The sequence below is a fragment of the Limtongia smithiae genome, assembly GCF_038497785.1.
Source record: "Limtongia smithiae strain NRRL Y-17922 unplaced genomic scaffold V1518scaffold_2, whole genome shotgun sequence".
Taxonomy (NCBI): domain Eukaryota; kingdom Fungi; phylum Ascomycota; class Lipomycetes; order Lipomycetales; family Lipomycetaceae; genus Limtongia; species Limtongia smithiae.
In genome coordinates this window covers 583,983-601,619 of record NW_027117623.1, presented here as the reverse complement: position 1 = coordinate 601,619, position 17,637 = coordinate 583,983, and the positions used below count along the sequence as shown (strand labels likewise).

The window sequence follows — 17,637 nt, the reverse complement described above, 5'->3', positions numbered from 1 at the left end:
ACAACCCACAGCCGCAGAGCTTAATCCGGGACAACTTTCTGGGAGCTGCCACTCGGCGCGTGACGTCAGGCATCAACACGCGGCACACACGCGTCGGCGAACACCTCCACCGTCCATGACGCTGCAACGTGCGCACAGCACAGCCACGACCACGCAATGCAATCCCAGCATACGACATCGCCTGCTCCGCGATGGACTACCGTGCGCTGTCACCGAGTACTGCGCCCGCTCTCGGCAAAGCTACAGTCACTTCGCGCATTGCTCGAGTCTCATCCCGCGCTCGCGCAGCCTGTTAGTCACAGCGGTTCGATATCGCCGTGGGGCACCAGTGGCACACGATCAGCATTGGGTGGCATGAGCAACGGCCATCGTAATGTCGCGCGCGCAAACACAAAGTATGCGTCGTTGCAAAATTCTAGAGGCGCGGGCAGACCAAAGCTGCCCTCGACGCGCGGCATCGAACAACGCCCTCCAGAAATACAGAGACTTCAAGCCGACTTACTGTTACTCTCTATTCGCGATCACACTCCTCCAGATCTGTATACCTGCTACGGATCTATATATCACGCATTTCATCACTTTATGACGCGCTCTTACGAGGTGCCTCGTACGCTAGCCCAGAAGGCCGCAGTGAATATCGGAAAATGTGTGTCATATACTCTAGACAGCGTGCCCGAGGATGAATGGTACGATGCAATGGATGTGCTGGATTATTATAAGCGATACATTGCACTTGGGCATGGTGTTTCGCTTGTAGCACGAGATGCGCCGTTGTTGAAAGACTTGCTGCCCGCGTTGATCGTGGATTGCTCGAACTTTGAGGCCTACGAGATGGGTAGTCTGTTGCTTCGGTCTCTGCTGGAAACCATTTCTCCAGACACTATCTTAACGCAATTTGACTTCTACTGCGACCTTAGCGATGTTGTAAACCTCTCACCATTGATTCTACTTGAATACCTCATCCCAAACATTACTCTACAACATCTCTTCCATCCGAATTTCATGGGAATCTTCTACCGCTTACTCGAACACGATGCATACAGTATATATTATCGAGGCGCCAAGCTGCGGGATTTGATTATATATATATTTGCATTGTGCCGCCGTCAAATTCGAAGTACAAGCCACCCACTACTTCATCAGGTGAATATTGTCTTACTACGCCTCGCTACACTGGTATGCATGCGGACAGATGTATTCGAGATGAGTTTTATCATGCGATTGCTCGATTCTATCGGGCAAGCATCCGTGCGCTTTACGCTGGCATGGAAATTGCTGTGCATCAAGTATACTCTACTCCGAGGGGCACCGCCAGACGAATTCGTGGACTATTTTCACGCGCCGAGCGCAACACCGTCAGCCCCATTCACAATCAGCGCACGTCTGAAGTCTCCTCTAACCAAAGTGTTTCCTGATTTGAACCTACACGTGCGGCCGCTGGTGGAAAATTTGATGCCCGAGCTACCAAAGTTTTCGGTCGCGCTTGCGTCGTTCTTTGCAGCAGCTCCAGCTTTTCGAAGAGATCTCGAACTGGTCAAGTGGCGCACGGAACTAGAAAAACGGGCGATTGAAACTAATCATCTATTGAATACGAAAAATTGGGTATATGACGAGACCTTGGAAGAATGGGTTGAGCGACAGCCAACACCAATGAAACTAGAAGTGCCGCGGAGCAACGAGAACGACGTTGTTAGCGATGATGCTGGAAGCGAGGATATGGAAAGCATTGCCACTGAAGATGACGAAACTTCCAATAGCCCGACGGACGTTGCGAGTCTAGACGAACAAATTGGCGAAGCCGTTGGCACGCAATGTTCTCCGTCCAGATCGCCTTCCAGTTCTGACGACTATTCGGATTCGTATATCTTCCCGCCTCCACCGCCTTCTGTGATGCGCCTAACTCCACGGTCTAGTCGGCGTGTGCAAGCAAGGTACCTCAAAGTGTTGTCAACTCCGGCAACCGTGAACTCTATACGACAGACATTCGGATCTGCAGATGTGGATAAGCAATCAGACAGCCAGAGCGAAGAAGAGAGTAGCCGCGGTATTGATTTAACGACGGATCTTTGGCGCGGATTCACCCAGGACTCGCCATTGTTGGGCAGACGGAATCGGTTGGTGACGCATTCATCATTGCCACAACCACACTCACCCAAACGGGCAAGGATTTCTGGCCGTCTATCGGAATGTACAGATCGTGGGGACAGTAGGTATTCCGCCGAATCAACAAATTTAACTCAGCCAGACGTCGTGATTTCTGATGGCTATGATGATGAGGACGACGACGAAGTCGACGAGCTTTCTCTCACACCCCCCGCTACGCATAGAGTTCTTGGCGATATCAGTAACCGGGACCAGAATAGCATGGAAAATGCATCCAAACCAAAGCTCAAGATGCGCATGCTGAAACGGATTCCATTTTTTAAGCGCTCATCTGGCAGCTTTCTACCTAGCGACGAATCAGACGAGATTTGCGCGTTTTGATTCTGCGAAAATCAGATGTTCACGACAGATGATGAAATGAGAAGAACATTCGATTCCATCGCATGACGACGCACGGCAGAATTTGAGGAAGCCTGCTGTGGATAAGGCGCAATTGATGGCCAACGTCGAAACATTGAAACATAGGGGCACATTATTCGTGTTCGTGTTTCCTCGGATTTACATTATTTCATAGTCCACCAGAATCTAGGCTGATTGCATGATTCTTGCAAGTATGCTTCTTAGCTAGATTCGGAATGAAAGAAGTAGAGCTAGCACATTGATTGCGTTGTGGAGTTGTGGAGAGATTTACATCGTCGCTGTGCAGCTTCAGGACGGCGGTGCGTCATGCAGCAGCAGAAAACTGGAGCGGCGGGCCAGCCTGAAGAAGGCGGGGCCCGCTCTAACCTGATTCGCAGTGCGTATATGCGATCATGAGCAAGCTATTGTGAAGTCCTGCAGCCTACCGCTTTTTTGCGTTGCAGAAAAGAAGGAGAATCTGAATTTTAATTTCGCAGCACACTTTCGAGCTTTGTAGCATCCTTCGATAATCGGTAGCATAAATTTGATCATACGGGAACTCAGAGCCAGACTTGTCGTCCGAAAAGAGCTGCTGTGCGAGCAAGAAGGTCACTGCCATGCGTATCTTGAAGTTCACTCTGTGGGAACTCAAAATTGCAGATAGTTAACTTCTTTTGGCTTAGTGATTGTCGTCCCCGAAGCGAACACCCCGGTCGTCGGAGTTTACTGGGCGTCGCGAATCATCCGCGGCTGAGCTCGTGTTCATGTCTCGTACTACTTGCCGCCAAAGCCGACATCCCGGTTGCAACGCACTTGAAACGGTCGAACAAAGCATCAACATCGGCGAATGAGCGATTGTATTGTCAGTTCGTCACCTTCGGTTACTGAGGCCTGTTGTACGTTTTACAAAAAAAAAAAAAACGTTCCGTCGTCACCGTCGACGGAAAGGGAGATCTGTGCCGAGTGTGGAAACGGCGACGAAGCGATAGTCCGCTGCCTAACGAGAGACGCGCTACTTGCATATGAGCGGGACGTAAAACTATTCCTTCACGGGTTTAGCGCCAAATTGGTGTCCTATGCATTCAAACTTTGCCCTTCAGCCGTTTTGAGACCTGGCCGTTTACGATCATTGACACGGGATGAACTCTGCATGACCCCGGTCGAGATAATCTGCGCGCTGCAACAAATCAATTTCTTGCACTGCTTGTCCTTGTCGCCGGCTGTAGAGAAGCACAGGAGAAGGCTGGCTGTGTAGCCAACAACTGCTGCTTTTAAGCTTCCTGGCTATGACCATTGCGCAGAATCTGCTACTAATTCGAGAACACCCAGGAACGGATGCCGGAGACCTACTGAGATCCGTCTTGATTTACAGGAAAGGCGAAAAATGTCAGCGGCATTCCCGTCCCGGGAGCAGTTAACTGTTCGTCTGCGCAGAAGGGCAAGACCGACCACCAAGCTCTCTGTTCTAACGATTAAAATCTTCGCTCACAAGGTTGCAGCCGCCGCTCTGTCCATCTGAGATTTGCTTCTCCCGATCGGGAGGGCGGTGTCTCAGTGCCGCCGCTGCAGCTGAAATTGACACACAGATTAGCTGCCCGCTAGAAGAAAATCGCGTTGCCACGCGCTACATATGCATGTGGTCGGAAACTCTATTCTAGGACTGCGTCCAGGGGCAGGGCTTCTAGAATACGCAAGCAAATCTGACGTGTAAAGTTTCTGCTGTCGTTTTCTGACGCGTGCACAGCGTGGCCCAATCCTTGCTCCCAACGGCTGTCTTTATTCCAGGCCGCTTCCGGCTTGTTGTGAGTTCATTTGAAATATGCAGAAATCGCGATAACAGTTGTTGACGACCGGGCTGGCACAAGGCGCTGGCTGACGAGGGACTCCATGCTGCACTCTGCGCAGATCGAAGTAGCACCCTGCAGCGGCGCAGCTCTGATTGATTGCATGCGTAAACTCTGCGCTAGCAAACTTTTGATTGCCCGCCGCACGCTGTGGCTCAGCATTTCGACGATGGTGCCGCAGCGACGGCGGACTGCAGTAGCTACAACTCGACGCTTCGTCTTCCTTGAGCTCAAACTCGCGAGTCTAGCTCGTCGGCGTGCACCGCGCGACGCCACGCACCGCGAAGAGTTAGCTCGCACAGAGGGCACATGTCCAGCAGCCGAACCCCTCCTTGCTGTGACGACAGTGAGCGGCGTCGGGCGATCCTAGCACCCATGTGGACAAGCCATGTACGACGTAGCGACGACGCTTCTTTGTTTCCAAAAGCCCCCAGCGTGCTGCGCTTCCTTGCATACCCATGGCTTACACTTTCCGCGTCGGGAAAGACGAGAATGCAAGTTCGTATGGCGAACTTTTGTCATGGAGGCAGTAACTTTACCGTCTGCCTCTAGAGTAGTTGGCCCGTCCACATACCCATAACCCCTCGTTTATGTCATCATTCTTGCTAAGCCGCCACGCATAACTTATCAATACCTTTTAAATTATGCGAAACGAGGGACTTATACAGAACTGAACAAAAGACCAAATCACTCTGCCAACAACCATATACACCTATGATAAGAGCTAGATACAAACCGTCACTTCCAAAAAAAACCGCCAAAATATAGCCTACAAATCGAAAATAGGTCCGTAAGCACAAATGCCGCGGGACTGCATTTCGTAGACGACCTTCTTGGTCGTTGAGGGGTTCGACACGATGAAGACAGCTTCAGCGTCAAACTCCTGCACAAGCTTGTAAGTTTCCAAAACCATGTCTGGGCGGACGTCCTGATATGAAAGAATGACTGCACTTGGATCGGCTCTGTAGACCTCGTCAAGAATGACTTGACTGTAGGTGGAGACGGGATCGCGGGTGGACCACAAGATACGGCAAGGAATAGAGTGCGACATAAGAAGAGACAAGCAAGGACCGATTCCAGAACCAGTAGCGACCAGGATAACGCGGGAGAAAATGGTGGCAATACGCAAGACACCGTGTACAGGGAGACCACGAGTCCACAGCTCAACACCCTGCTCGACATCCTTCTCGGACCAGTCGCCGATGCCAGACACGATGCAGGAGAAACCCTCGCCACCAGGCTCAGGAAGAGTAGCGAAAGCATGCCATCCCAGAAGCGGGTTTGCGGAAATCTTAATACCTTGGCAAAGAGACATGCGCTGGTAGTCGAAGTGGAGGCGAGTAGCATGGGACGACAGGATCTCTGCACCGACACGACGACGGCGGAGGTACAACCACGGGTACGCAAGCAAGCAGGAGAGGATGATCAAGAACCAGAATGGCGGCCAGTGGATGAGTTCCTTGCCAAACGACCGCTGGTGCAGAATGCTGCTGCTGTCGACGAGAACCATTACGAGACACCAGAGAAGCATGACGGCAATCCAAGTAGCGAAACGATGAATACGCTCGAACCAGTCGTGGTACTTCATACGGATAGTCGGGTACGCGGAGATAATGATGAAGAGCAAAGCAACGAGCACAGTATAGGAGAGACCGATGACGGCACCCATGTGAGCCATATTATCCGGGTTGTGTCGAATGACGGGACCAAGCAGGATGATGTAGACGATGTACCACATAACGCCAGAGAAACCAGAGCCGGAGTGAAGACCACCGTAATGGAAGACTCGTGCAAAATGGGTGCGCAGCCACAGGGGAGTCCGGCGGGGGACACTGGCGCAAAGAATGAACAGCATATTGATCTGTTACGCATGTTAGCAGCTGATAGCACATGCAATTCCGGCTCGACATACCACATGATCATTTCGGAAGAGCGAGCCTACGACGATGTTGGCAGTAGTAGCAGTGACAGCGCCGAGAAGATGTTCGGTCTGGGAATTTCTGGCGTATCGGGCGAGGTAAACAATGATTCCGCACATGTTACCGGTAGCGACAATGGTGAACAGCTTTCGATAATGAGTGAAGACAATATGACGCAGGTAGCGAAAAAAATATGAGCCACGCTTGTGGGGCAGCTGGACTTCAAGATCCTGGATCTTTTCGTTCGTCGAATAGTCCGAAGTCTGGGACTCGCTGCGATCCGAGGGGCCGAGCCTGCGGTCATCCTGGTAGTCGGCAGTAAGATCAGCGCCGTAGCCGGACTCGAAAAAGACGAGTCCGTAATTCTTGTCGACAGCGGTGGATGCCATGTCTGGAGAGGAGAGCGAGGGCCTGACAAGGAAGCAGTCGACACCCCGAGGGCGGGGGGATCTTATAAGTCAGTGAGCGTGCAGGGTCGGTGCCTGCACGAGGCGCATGTGGCTCGGGCGGAGTTGACAGCTCGAATTGGCGCATAAGGTTTGCGCTAACGCGGGCAGCGCGTGGCGGTGCACGTGCTAGACGCCGAAAGCGGTGCGCCGCAGACAGGCGGCCGACCGGCCCGCTCTTGGCTTCTAGACTCGCGCGTCGCCGCCTCCGCTCGGCGCTGGTCCTCGTCGTCTTCCATGCACGGTCGTCGTCGTCGCTGCCGTCCGGCTAAAAACCCACCGCGTTGTACGCCCGCAGATCTGTCACCGGCGCGCTCGTGTTCCGCGTCGCAGGGCTCCTGCGGCCGCCGGACGGCGCTGCCTGTCCTGGCCGTGCTGCAGCGGTATAGACGATGCGGGCTCGCTCGCTCGCGGTGCAAGCAAAGTCCTCCGCGCGCGAGTTAGAGTGCGCAGCGCGGCGCTGAATGACCCGCCGCACCTGGGCGCGAACTAGCAGGCCGCGCGCAGCACTCTACGCTCCCCCGCTGCCTGCACGCATCGCGGCTGGCAGCTGAGCTTCTGCGCTTCCTGCCGCCTGCACACTCGTTATGGAATACGGCTAGTGCCTGCGACCGTCCGGCCCTGCCGCCGCCGTATCGCCGGATCGCCGACGCGAAACGCCGCAACTCCGTCCGCTGCAGACCGCACTGCATCTCGCATGCTGTCCTCCCAGTAGTAGTTTACAGTAGCTTTTCCTGCTGCTCATTTAACTGCAGGCCCCTGATCGTCACGGCCGCTCTGCCGTCCTCGGTGTCCGCGACTCGCGTCTGTCGTTGACTGGGAGCGGCCGCGCTGGCCGACAGCGGCGTCGACTGCTCGAATGCAAGGGGGTCGGTCCGAAGTCTAATTTGTTCCGCCAGCGCTCAACGCGCCGGCGCCGCGTTCGTATCTGCACGCTCGATCCAAGTGCTCTATTCCGACAGCCTGCAGAGCGCTCATCGTCATCGTCACTTGCCACCCGCAACTTTCTTCGCCGTCTGCTGCGCGAATATACGTCACCTTATTTTACTCCTCCGCAGGCTGGGACCTATGTCTGCTCGCCTCTGCGCGGGGAGATGAACAGGAGGCAGTTCTTGTCGGCGCTTGGAAGGCGGATGCGCTGGAGAATCAGGCGGGGAAATCGAAGTGCGACATGTCTCTTCTCTGCTCCGCCTGCTATTGATTGCTCACTAAAACTTGGTACGACCAAGCCTTCGGCTGGTGTTCTCTGAGTTGTCTGCCCCTTCAACGCCAACTCCTTTCTATGCGAGGCTCCTCTGCACAATTCAATCTAACCCATGGCCCATAAAATATATAAATTTTTTTACCTAACTACTTCTGCATGGCACTGCTATCAGTATTCGCTTTACTGTTGCGCGAAATCAGTCGTCCAAATGGCTGGACACAGGGAATCACTGATTTTGAGCAAACCAGGCGGGATTCACAGGCAGCAGCCGCAGTTGTGCTTTTTCTGTCCAACTGCGCTGACTAATTGAAACAACAGCCAACTGGCATATACCACAGGAGTCAAGACACTAAACAGCCTTCGTGTCTTCCATTTTACTGACTTCTCATTGTTCAGTTGCTTTTGATGAGACCTGCGGGTTTCATATTTCATTTAAGCGACTGGTCATAACTAGAGAACAGTGCCGAAAACTCTCTCTTCATCGCTTGTGCTCCGCCATTGCGAATCTTTGCGAAGCCATGCACGACAGAGACGTGTCTGTAACTCGTCCAACGCGTAAGTTTATATCGATCGAGGTCAGCAATTACAACTTGTTCAGACTCATCAGTGATCACGAAACACGACTGTGGCTACATATATTGTAGATACAGTTAGCTGCGCCGAGTCTACAGGCAGTGTGTGTATGCGTGGTGTCCACCGATCGTCCGACTGTCGCTAGTATGATATGTTGCTCGATGCCCGCGGATCATTGTGGAACTCTGCTTCGTATGCACTTCATATCCTCAGGGTGGGCACTGAAATGCAATGCATAAGAGAGATATTGGATACAGACGGCTGAGTCCTGACGATGGCACTGTTGCCGTTTCGCTCGGCCGATACTTTAACGTTTGCTGGTCTCTTTCAGTCCGCAGGCACCTCCATCGTCTCTCGGCTCACATCCGGCAAATTAAATCTAACCATATAGATATGGAAGATCTCACACACGCAACTGCTGAAGTTAAATCATTCATGGCGGCGGTTGGAGAACGCGTTAATGCATTTCGCCCGAGGAATTACGATTCGGAAGTCTTCCTTTGCATTGACGGCCTGCATATGAACTCATGTCTACATACCTCGTCATTTAATCGAGGATTATCATGAAAGCAGCCATTTTCCTGCATGATCATGCTATACTAAGCTCCGATTTGACTTGCTTAACTACTTCTGAATGACGCGAAATATATGCACGCAGCCAAAACTGCTCAATCAATCTTATCTTACAACTCACATCAGTCCTCAACGCCTACCGCAGCGCGTCCACATTATCCCTCGCGGTATTTGACTTGCTTTGCTGGCTTTGTTGTCATATGGCCGCCTATCCTTGCAACCCTTAGGCGCACGGCCAAATGCGATCACTTTGTTCCGACAGTCTTGCGTCGGCCGTCGGCGCGCTTGGGTGGCTGTGCTCGGTGCGGCTCATCATCCGGCCCCTGATAATTTCTGTCCCCTGTGGACCCTGGCGGTACGAGTTTCAGGGGCTATTCGTTTCAACAGCTCGCGTGAGACCAATATCCGCACTGAGTGTAGATTTACTGCATAACTGCTGGCTGTCGCGATGATGGACTTCGCGAATTGAAGTAGGCTGACTGGCTGGCAATACTCTCTGCGACGTGCCGGCTCATAGTTGGCAGAAGACTAGAGGCTCAAAGATGTGGCGCGCTTGTCGCAGATTGAGATAATATGTTCGACCGGCGTCCCAACGACATCAGACCAGACGAACAAGGGATCATCAGACAGCTGTCCGTCTGGACAATCAGCTGTTTAATCAGCTGTTGAATCAGCTCTCCAGACGGAGGCCATTACGAAACACGAAGTAGTTGGAATCCTAATCATTAGGTAATTAGCTGCATGAACACCAGCGATGCATACAGATATATATATATAAATATATACAAGACCAGCTAAAACACCATAAAATGTACCTTACCCAGTCCCCGCAAGTTCTGAGTCAAAAATGGGCCCATATGCGCAAATACCTCTTGCTCTGCATGCCATAGACGACCCATCTTGGTCGTCATGGCATTCCACACAACGAACACCGCCTTCGCATCCAGCTCCCGAACAGGCTTGTACCTCTCAAGCACCGTATATGATACGACGCCCTTAGTAGGGATAATTACCGTATTAGGGATCGCATTATAGACTTCGTTCACGACTTCCTGTTCATACGTCGCCGCAGGGTCACGAGTAGACAAGAGGATTCGGCAAGGAATGGAGTACACCATCAGCAGCGACAAGCAGGGGCCGAGCCTGGCACCAGAAGCAACCAACACGACACGGTTGAAACGCGTCGCAATCAGTAAAACGCCGTAAGTCGGTAGCCTGCGTGTCCAAAGCTCCATTGACTACTTCTCGATCTGTTTCGACGTCCAATTGCGCCATGATCTGTAATCAAAGTGTGTCGCGTTGCGTGCGAGGAGAGATCTTCAGCGCTGACATGCCGACGGTGGAGCTAGATCCACGGGTAAATGAGCAACATCGTTACGATCACCAAGATCCAAACAGAGCAAACTTAGCCCGGCTTGCTCATGCTGTGTGTCGGCAAAACCAATCACCAGAAGCCTAAACTCTGTAACCCAGAACAGAAGCATCGCTCCGCAATTAAAAAAACCGGTGCACACACTCAGACCTGTCATGATACTGCATGCGCAGAGTCGGATACGCGACGACGAGAATGCACAGAGAGAAAGTGACAAGCAGGAAGCTAAACAAGCGCAATGGGGAGATATTCTTGGTATTGTCAGTATTTCTGTGCGTCACAGATCACATGAGGATGATGTATATGAGGAACCATATGACGCCGGCGACGCCGTAGCCGCTGTGCAGACGGCAGTTGTGGAACAACCGCGCAAGTGTGTGTGCGCCAGCAGAGGCACTGAGTGGCGGCAACATGGACAGATCAGGAACAGCAAATTAAACTACAATCGCATCAGATATGCACCTGTATGAGAGAATCAGTCGGCAAAAAATACCACATGCTCGTGCCGAAACAGCGAAGCCAGTCAGCACGTTCCCGTATGCGGCCTTCTCAGCTGCAGTGCTGAGATGATCGGCAAGGTTATGGCTCGCCTACCTCGCAGATAAAATTTCCAATTGCAACAACCGTAAACAACCCGCGGTAATGCTAGAACGCGATGCGCCGGAGCCATCGCCATCGTCGATTGCGCCGCTAGTTGGGCAGATCGACCCGTACATATTACTCGTTGTGCTTCATAGAATCGGCATCCGAAGACTGCTCATCAAACGGCCTCGCCAAAAAGTCGTCAAATTCATAGTCAAGGTCGGGTCGTAGCCTTGGTTGACGAAGCCAAATTCGTAGACGGAAGGTGGTGATCGCAGCCAGGGCGTTTGCGTGTCTGTCACGAGTCTAGCGCCTCGGTATAGTGAGGCGCGCGTGGGCGGAGGGGCTGATGGTGTGGCTTGTGTGCTCGGTTAAGACGATCCGCAGAGTATCTGCGCCGCGCTGTGGCTGTTGTTGGAATCGTGCTACAGCCGCAGCTGTTTGATCGTATCCAGAAACTCATCTCATCGGACGAATTGACGGTTATTCTGGACGTCGCTGAGCGCACGCTTGCGCGAAATTGTCTGGAATACAGTCCAAGAAGCGACGGAGCTGCTCCGCCAGGTTCGCTTTGCGTTGGCTTTCCCCCGTTCTAGCTCAAGGAATCCAGCCCCGCCTCACCCAGACTGATGCGATGAGATCTTCTTTCTCCATTGGCCTGACAATGTTACAACAATCACCCATAGTTACGAATGACCATCGTCACAGCCATTTACTGGCCCAATTATAACAGCTTCTCCGATGTTTCGACAATGGACCACAGCCTAGATCTTGACAAGAGCCATCGCACGCATCCGTCCCCTCGCACTGACTTTCTCGTCATCGCTTCAATACATACACACCAAAATTCATCTAATTGCATATATGATGCCCTCAAATGCTCCTTATGAGGTTCTTGTGTCCTATGCCTTTGGCATCAAGTCGTACAATCCAAACGCGTCTCTCCTAGTTCACGCCGATAGCTCGATTCTGTACTACTCAGCAGACATGATGATCGCCAAGATTCGGTAGGTCTATGAGCCGAGGAGATTCGCAAGGGCCGCAGGTTATTACTGCGTAGCTTCAATGATGTGCGACTTAGCCGTTATTCGTGCTCTCTTGTTCACTGGCTAACAGGTTCACCAGATTAATTACATAGTGCTCTACATTGCCTCCTTCGGCGCCGGTGCTTAGTTCAGTGGTTCTAACCCATCCTATTAGGAAGACGAACCTATTCGCCATCTCAACCTCACCGAGGCAAGGCTAATCGTCGCCGCTCCGGTCCTCCTTCGCACCGTGATCAAACTTCACCAATGAAGTCTGTCTTCACAAAGCTACCGCCCTCTCACACGCTGCGCTATTGCTCAACAACACACTAATCGACGACCACGCATACAAGAAGTACATCCCACACCCGACTCAATGGCCTTCCGCATTTTCACGCAGTCGCATCGCCGCTCTCCTCTTTTGGCCACTTCCGCGCCGGAACCACCATCTGAAACCGTTCAAGGCGATCTTCGCGTCCATCGTCGGAGGAGAATGGCATAACTGAATCCCCAATGGTCCCGTCAATCATCGTTGGATTTATTAAGTCCATGCCACACTCGGGTACGCTGCGCCTTGTCTGGTGCGCTGGTGCGCCACTTGATGTTCAGACACAGGAGAATTTCATTAAGGCTGAGGCCAAGAGTGGGTCACTGACCGCCTGGTCACCTACAAGGCGTTTGACGGCACCGTGGAGTTTGTTTCTCAGATCCTCAAGAGCGCGGCTGGAAAGATGCTTAAGAAAGTACTTACGAAAAAGTGTGAATAGAAGATGGAGCTTGGAACTGGGCGCTACTAGATGAACTCATACAGCATTACTCGGTGCTGATTGGCCAGTATTGTTAATCGGTGCATATTTTCAGCAGATATCACAATCGCATCATACTCAATCGTACTGTACTATCTTATACTATCGACCGAACCATTTTTGATATACATTAAACCCCAGTAATTCCAAAACAGCGCAAAAAATGAATCCTAATAACCTATATGAGATCGTCCAATTAAATCATGCTGCAACAGTCACTGTCGGATCACTGCAGAGATCTTCAAACAGAGTTGGCTTCGCGCCAAAATTCTCGCCCGAGTTCATGCCCGTCTCGCGAACAAGCTGGAATGCACCGGTGCCTATCCGCATCGGTTGCCCAAGAATAATGCACTCACTGACACCTTCAATAAGATCAGTCTTCATGTGAAACGACGCATCAAATAAGTGGTCCGTCGTCTTTTCGAAACTCGCAAGCTGCAGCACGCTATCGCGCATCTTGGCAAGACCGAATCGCGTGATGCCAAGAACTTCACCCTTATACGTCATCACGTCGCCAAGCAGCTGGATATGTCGAGGATCTATGTTCATACCGTACTGTGACATGGTTTCCGCAATCTCAGAAATGATACTGCCTCTCGCGGCTTCGATTCCAAGTGTCTCTCTCATCTCGAGCACGTGATTCGTCTTTGTTTTAGTGCCCTCCACACCGTCCATGTTCATGACGTCACGCAATCCATAGCCCTCAACGTAGAGCTCTTTCTCGGTCTGATCGTTAATATTGATAACCGCTCGCGCAATGCTAGGCACACCGTGCACAACAACGCGAGGTAGGACGCGCTTCAAGTGCTGCAGTCGGTAAAACACGTCCGTCTCCGCAAGGGTCTTTGCCGTCCGTCGCTCCTTCTCCGGAATATCAGGCGCATACACGCGGATCCGATCGCGTCCAAGAATTGAGACATCCTTCATCGAAATCTTCAGCTTTGGGGCGCGCCAAATGGCGCGGGCGACATCCTCAACGCGAATTTCCAACTGCAGATTGTCAATGGTCTTCAAATCCAAGCGCACAGACAGAAAAGCTCGCGTCTCTTGATACACGTCTTCCATATAGTAAATGATCTGGCAATAATTAGCAACATGCGTGGCTTCAAATCCCACAAACACCAACTCACATCTTCCAAATGTGTTTTCTCGATGCGTCCCTTAACCATCCGCGCGGCTCGTTCATCTTCCCGGTTTACCAAGACACACTTTATAATAGGCGTGCTGATCACCTTCGAAGCATTTATAATCTCCTTAATACGAGGTACACCAAGCGTGACGTTCATCGACGCGACACCTGCGAAATGGAAGGTCTTCAACGTCATCTGTGTCCCTGGCTCGCCAATAGACTGGGCGCCAATAGCGCCGACGGCAGTTCCTGGTTCTACCTTCGACCGTTCATACTTCTTAAGGCACTGTCTCAGAAACTCGCGCAGCATCTTATCACTGATCTTGAGAATCTGGTTAACAGCTACCTGTGCTTCCTCGCTCTCAGAATCGTGCACGAGATCCGTGAAGTCGTCTTCTTGTTTCTCGTACAAGTAGATCTTACTCGGCAGATTCCGTCGTGTTCGTAGATTTGCCAATTCCTTGGATTTGCTTGCGACAAAGCCACGGACTTCCTCGTAAAATACTCTCTCAGACTCAAATTCGTCCACACACTCGAGCTTCGACTCATAAGTGCCATCTTCACTTGCTTCCAAATTCTCCTCCGGCTGTGCAATCTTCGTTTCAAGTGGCCGCAGGATTTCGTTCAAAATCTCAGTAACCTGGCCCGGAACCAATGCAACACTATTGTGGTCGTACGTAATGTTCATAGCATGACTCCATGTACGAACGAAGTTGACAGGCTTTGCGTCGCCTTCCATATCCAGGGGATCCAGTCTGTCGCCACCGTACTGAAACTGCACGATACGGTTGCTTGAGTTGCGAACCGTAGAGTCATACTGCATCGACAAATCCTCAAGAGATTTCATAAGTCGACGCGACATGTATCCAGTTTCGGCGGTCTTCACAGCGGTGTCAACCAGACCTTCTCGGCCGGAAATAGCGTGAAACAGGAACTCTGTTGGCGTCAGACCGGTATAAAAGGAATTTCGAACGAAGCCTTTCGACAGCGGCTGCTTCGAGTATTTCGGGAAATGCGGTAACGAGCGATCCTGGAAGCCATTGGGAACACGTTTGCCGGAAATAATTTGCTGGCCAACACAAGCAACCATCTGCGAGACGTTGATTGTAGAGCCTTTGGATCCACAGGTTGCCATAATCAAAGGCGCGTTCGACTTTTCGAGCTCTTTGATACAGATTTCACCGACTTCCTCTCGAACCTTTGACAGAATACCGGAAATGTCCATTTCAAGAGTCTCCTCTTCACTGCAACCAGGCTTTGTCTCCAGCTTTCCTTCCTTGAGTCTCACGATCAAGTCTTCGCATGATGCGTATGCGCTCTCAACAAGCACATCCTTCTTGCTGGTCAAGATGCGCCCCGGGGTGACATCGTTGATGCCGATTGAAAATCCCCTGTTTCCCAAGAATCGCGCGCATAACTTCGCCATCCGGCTCATGGTTTGAATTGCTTCATCTGGGCCATAATCTCGCAAAATGACGTAAAAGACCGATGACTTCTTACCGTCGCCGAGTGTACTCTTGTCCATCGCGCCGCACATAACCTGACTTCCACGAATGACCAGGTATCCGTCATTAGGTGACATATCCGGCGGCTGTCCCTTCGGCGGCGCCTGGTATGTCTTATTCTTAGACTCGAGATTAATAATGACCTTGGAATTCCGGTTGGGCTTGATGAGCGTGCTAAAAACTTGCTTTCCGGTCCACAGATAGACTGGCTTCATGATCGCAGGAGGTGGTAGATCAACTTGAAGATCACCATCCGACATCATGCAACAAAGCATGCAGAACTGAGCGCGGTCGAAAAAAGCGTCCTTTCGCGCAATCAAGAATGAACCAGTGATGAAATCCTGAGTAGCCGCTATTATGGGTTCGCCGTTTCGCGGCGTGATGAGGTTGTTCTTGACACCCATCAGACTCATTGCCTCCGTTCTTGCTTCCTCCGTTTGCGGAACATGTAAATTCATCTCGTCGCCGTCGAAATCGGCATTGTACGGCGTACACACACATTCATTCAATCTGAACGTGCGCCACGGACGAATTTTCGCAAAATGCGACAAAATACTGAGTCTGTGTAGTGATGGCTGACGGTTGAAAAGAACGATGTCACCGTCTTCCAAATGGCGCTCGACAATATCGCCTTCCTGCAGCTGATCGGCGATAATGGCTCTGTTGCCGTACTTCAAATACCGCTTGCCCTCTTCATTCTTCTTCATGAGATAATTTGCGCCAGGATGTACCTCAGGGCCATTAAGAATACGCTCCTTTAATTTGCTCTTGTTATTGCGATTAACTTTCTCGGGGTATGTAAGGATCTTGGCGACGCGATCCGGAACAGCAACCTCGTTAATTTTCAGGTTCGGATCGGGTGATATAACAGTACGGCCGGAGAAGTCGACACGTTTGCCGGAAAGATTACCGCGAAATCGGCCTTGCTTTCCCTTGAGTCGTTGACAGATACCACGCATCGGCTTGGCGGGCGCACCCATGTTGGCAGTACCAGGCGTGTCACTGTTGACGTACATGGCGACGCAGAGCTGTAGGTAGTCCCATTGCTCCATGAGATTGACGACTGTCATACCCTTTTCCAGTCCGGACTTGATGAGAGAACTTGTCCATACAATATCTGTGAGCTTGACAGTGAGATCATCCTCGTTACTCGCGTTCTCCTGCTGCACGGATGGACGAATGCAGACTGGTGGGGCAGGAACATATTGCCAGATGAACATCTCTGGCCGGCCGTCCTCAGGATCCATGCCGAGCAACTCGCAGTCCCACTGCACAACGCGCTTGAAAAGGTTGAGCACCTTGAGCGGATTGAGATCGTCCATCGACTTTTTCTGAAATTTTTCAAGATCCGGCAAAAATGACCTTGCGGACTCGAATGACTTGTCGAACTGGACCTTCTCCTCGACAACCTGCTTGCCGCTCCAGCGAAACTTGTCGTGAATGATTTTGAGCGGGCCAGCCTTTTTTACGACGCCGTTGACGGAGTTGCACAGCAGACACCGGCGCTGCTTACGGCACTGCTCGTTCACTTTTTTGAGAATCTGCATACGGCGGAGGTTGTCAATGCCTGGTCGCCGCAGTTCGTGCAGGAATTTCTGGCGGGTGCTATTGTCGAGCAGGAGGGCGCCGCAGTCCTGTCGAAAGGTGAGCTACGGGTTAAGAAACGTATGAAAATAAATGAACGTACTTTACAGATGTTCTGTAGAATGGCAATGACGTTTTTGAAATAGCCGACATGGAATACCGGTAGCGCTAGTCGGACGTGGCCAAAGTGGCCCTGGCAAGTAGCGAGCTTTCCGTGGCAAGTCTGGCACTCCGAGGAGCTGTTTGAAATACCCTGTTACAACATCAGCATTGAGATCGTCAGTCAACCGAGACCAAGAAGAAGCCCACCATGCGCCTGTCGAGTGCGCCGTGCTGCTTCGGCGCGCGTCCATGTTCGAGGTCAAAGAGCTCGCGCGTGGAGACCTCGATCTCGGCCTGCTTGACGATCTCCTGCGGAGATAGCACACCAAAGCGCACCGCTGAGATGCGCTTCGGAGGCTCGTCGACAGCAGTGGCCTTCATCGGAGGGGGTAGGTTGTGAAGATGAAGAAGACGAAGAAGAGGTCAAGCAACAGTCTCACGCACAAAAAACGAGTAATGAGAAAGTCCCAG

General features: G+C 51.7%; 4 protein-coding genes across 4 annotated transcripts; 1 reads left to right on the top strand and 3 right to left on the bottom strand.

The window, feature by feature from the left end:
• Positions 1–5: 5 nt before the first annotated feature.
• On the top strand, positions 6–2,714 carry V1518DRAFT_158770 (uncharacterized protein). The gene has a single exon (XM_066900798.1). It carries the CDS (start codon positions 157–159, stop codon positions 2,482–2,484), a length of 2,328 nt encoding a protein of 775 aa, XP_066761258.1. The 5' UTR covers positions 6–156; the 3' UTR covers positions 2,485–2,714.
• Positions 2,715–4,980: 2,266 nt separating this feature from the next.
• On the bottom strand, positions 4,981–6,738 carry V1518DRAFT_411894 (uncharacterized protein). The gene is made up of 2 exons (XM_066902970.1): positions 6,259–6,738; positions 4,981–6,207 (listed from the first exon to the last, which is right to left on the bottom strand). The coding sequence occupies exons 1-2, from the start codon at positions 6,652–6,654 to the stop codon at positions 5,116–5,118; spliced, it is 1,488 nt and encodes a 495-aa protein (XP_066761257.1). The 5' UTR covers positions 6,655–6,738; the 3' UTR covers positions 4,981–5,115.
• A 2,721-nt stretch (positions 6,739–9,459) lies between these two features.
• V1518DRAFT_158741 (uncharacterized protein) lies at positions 9,460–10,442 on the bottom strand. Its single transcript, XM_066900797.1, has 2 exons — positions 9,882–10,442; positions 9,460–9,779 (listed from the first exon to the last, which is right to left on the bottom strand). Exons 1-2 carry the CDS (start codon positions 10,294–10,296, stop codon positions 9,754–9,756), a joined length of 441 nt encoding a protein of 146 aa, XP_066761256.1. The 5' UTR covers positions 10,297–10,442; the 3' UTR covers positions 9,460–9,753.
• A 2,502-nt stretch (positions 10,443–12,944) lies between these two features.
• On the bottom strand, positions 12,945–17,620 carry V1518DRAFT_158462 (uncharacterized protein). The gene is made up of 4 exons (XM_066900796.1): positions 17,374–17,620; positions 17,168–17,317; positions 13,977–17,114; positions 12,945–13,923 (listed from the first exon to the last, which is right to left on the bottom strand). The coding sequence occupies exons 1-4, from the start codon at positions 17,545–17,547 to the stop codon at positions 13,048–13,050; spliced, it is 4,338 nt and encodes a 1,445-aa protein (XP_066761255.1). The 5' UTR covers positions 17,548–17,620; the 3' UTR covers positions 12,945–13,047.
• Positions 17,621–17,637: the final 17 nt, after the last annotated feature.

Bases quoted from the DNA above. Each gene is read 5' to 3' on its own strand.
- V1518DRAFT_158770 (XM_066900798.1), top strand. From the start codon at position 157: ATGCAATCCCAGCATACGACATCGCCTGCTCCGCGATGGACTACCGTG.
- V1518DRAFT_411894 (XM_066902970.1), bottom strand. From the start codon at position 6,654: ATGGCATCCACCGCTGTCGACAAGAATTACGGACTCGTCTTTTTCGAG. The intron at 6,208-6,258 runs GTATGTCGAGCC...CATGCGTAACAG, and splicing joins TCTTCCGAAATGATCATGTG to ATCAATATGCTGTTCATTCT.
- V1518DRAFT_158741 (XM_066900797.1), bottom strand. From the start codon at position 10,296: ATGGAGCTTTGGACACGCAGGCTACCGACTTACGGCGTTTTACTGATT. The intron at 9,780-9,881 runs GTAAGGTACATT...CCTAATGATTAG, and splicing joins TCAGAACTTGCGGGGACTGG to GATTCCAACTACTTCGTGTT.
- V1518DRAFT_158462 (XM_066900796.1), bottom strand. From the start codon at position 17,547: ATGAAGGCCACTGCTGTCGACGAGCCTCCGAAGCGCATCTCAGCGGTG. The intron at 17,115-17,167 runs GTACGTTCATTT...ACCTTTCGACAG, and splicing joins TTCTACAGAACATCTGTAAA to GACTGCGGCGCCCTCCTGCT. The intron at 13,924-13,976 runs GTGAGTTGGTGT...AATTATTGCCAG, and splicing joins AGAAAACACATTTGGAAGAT to ATCATTTACTATATGGAAGA.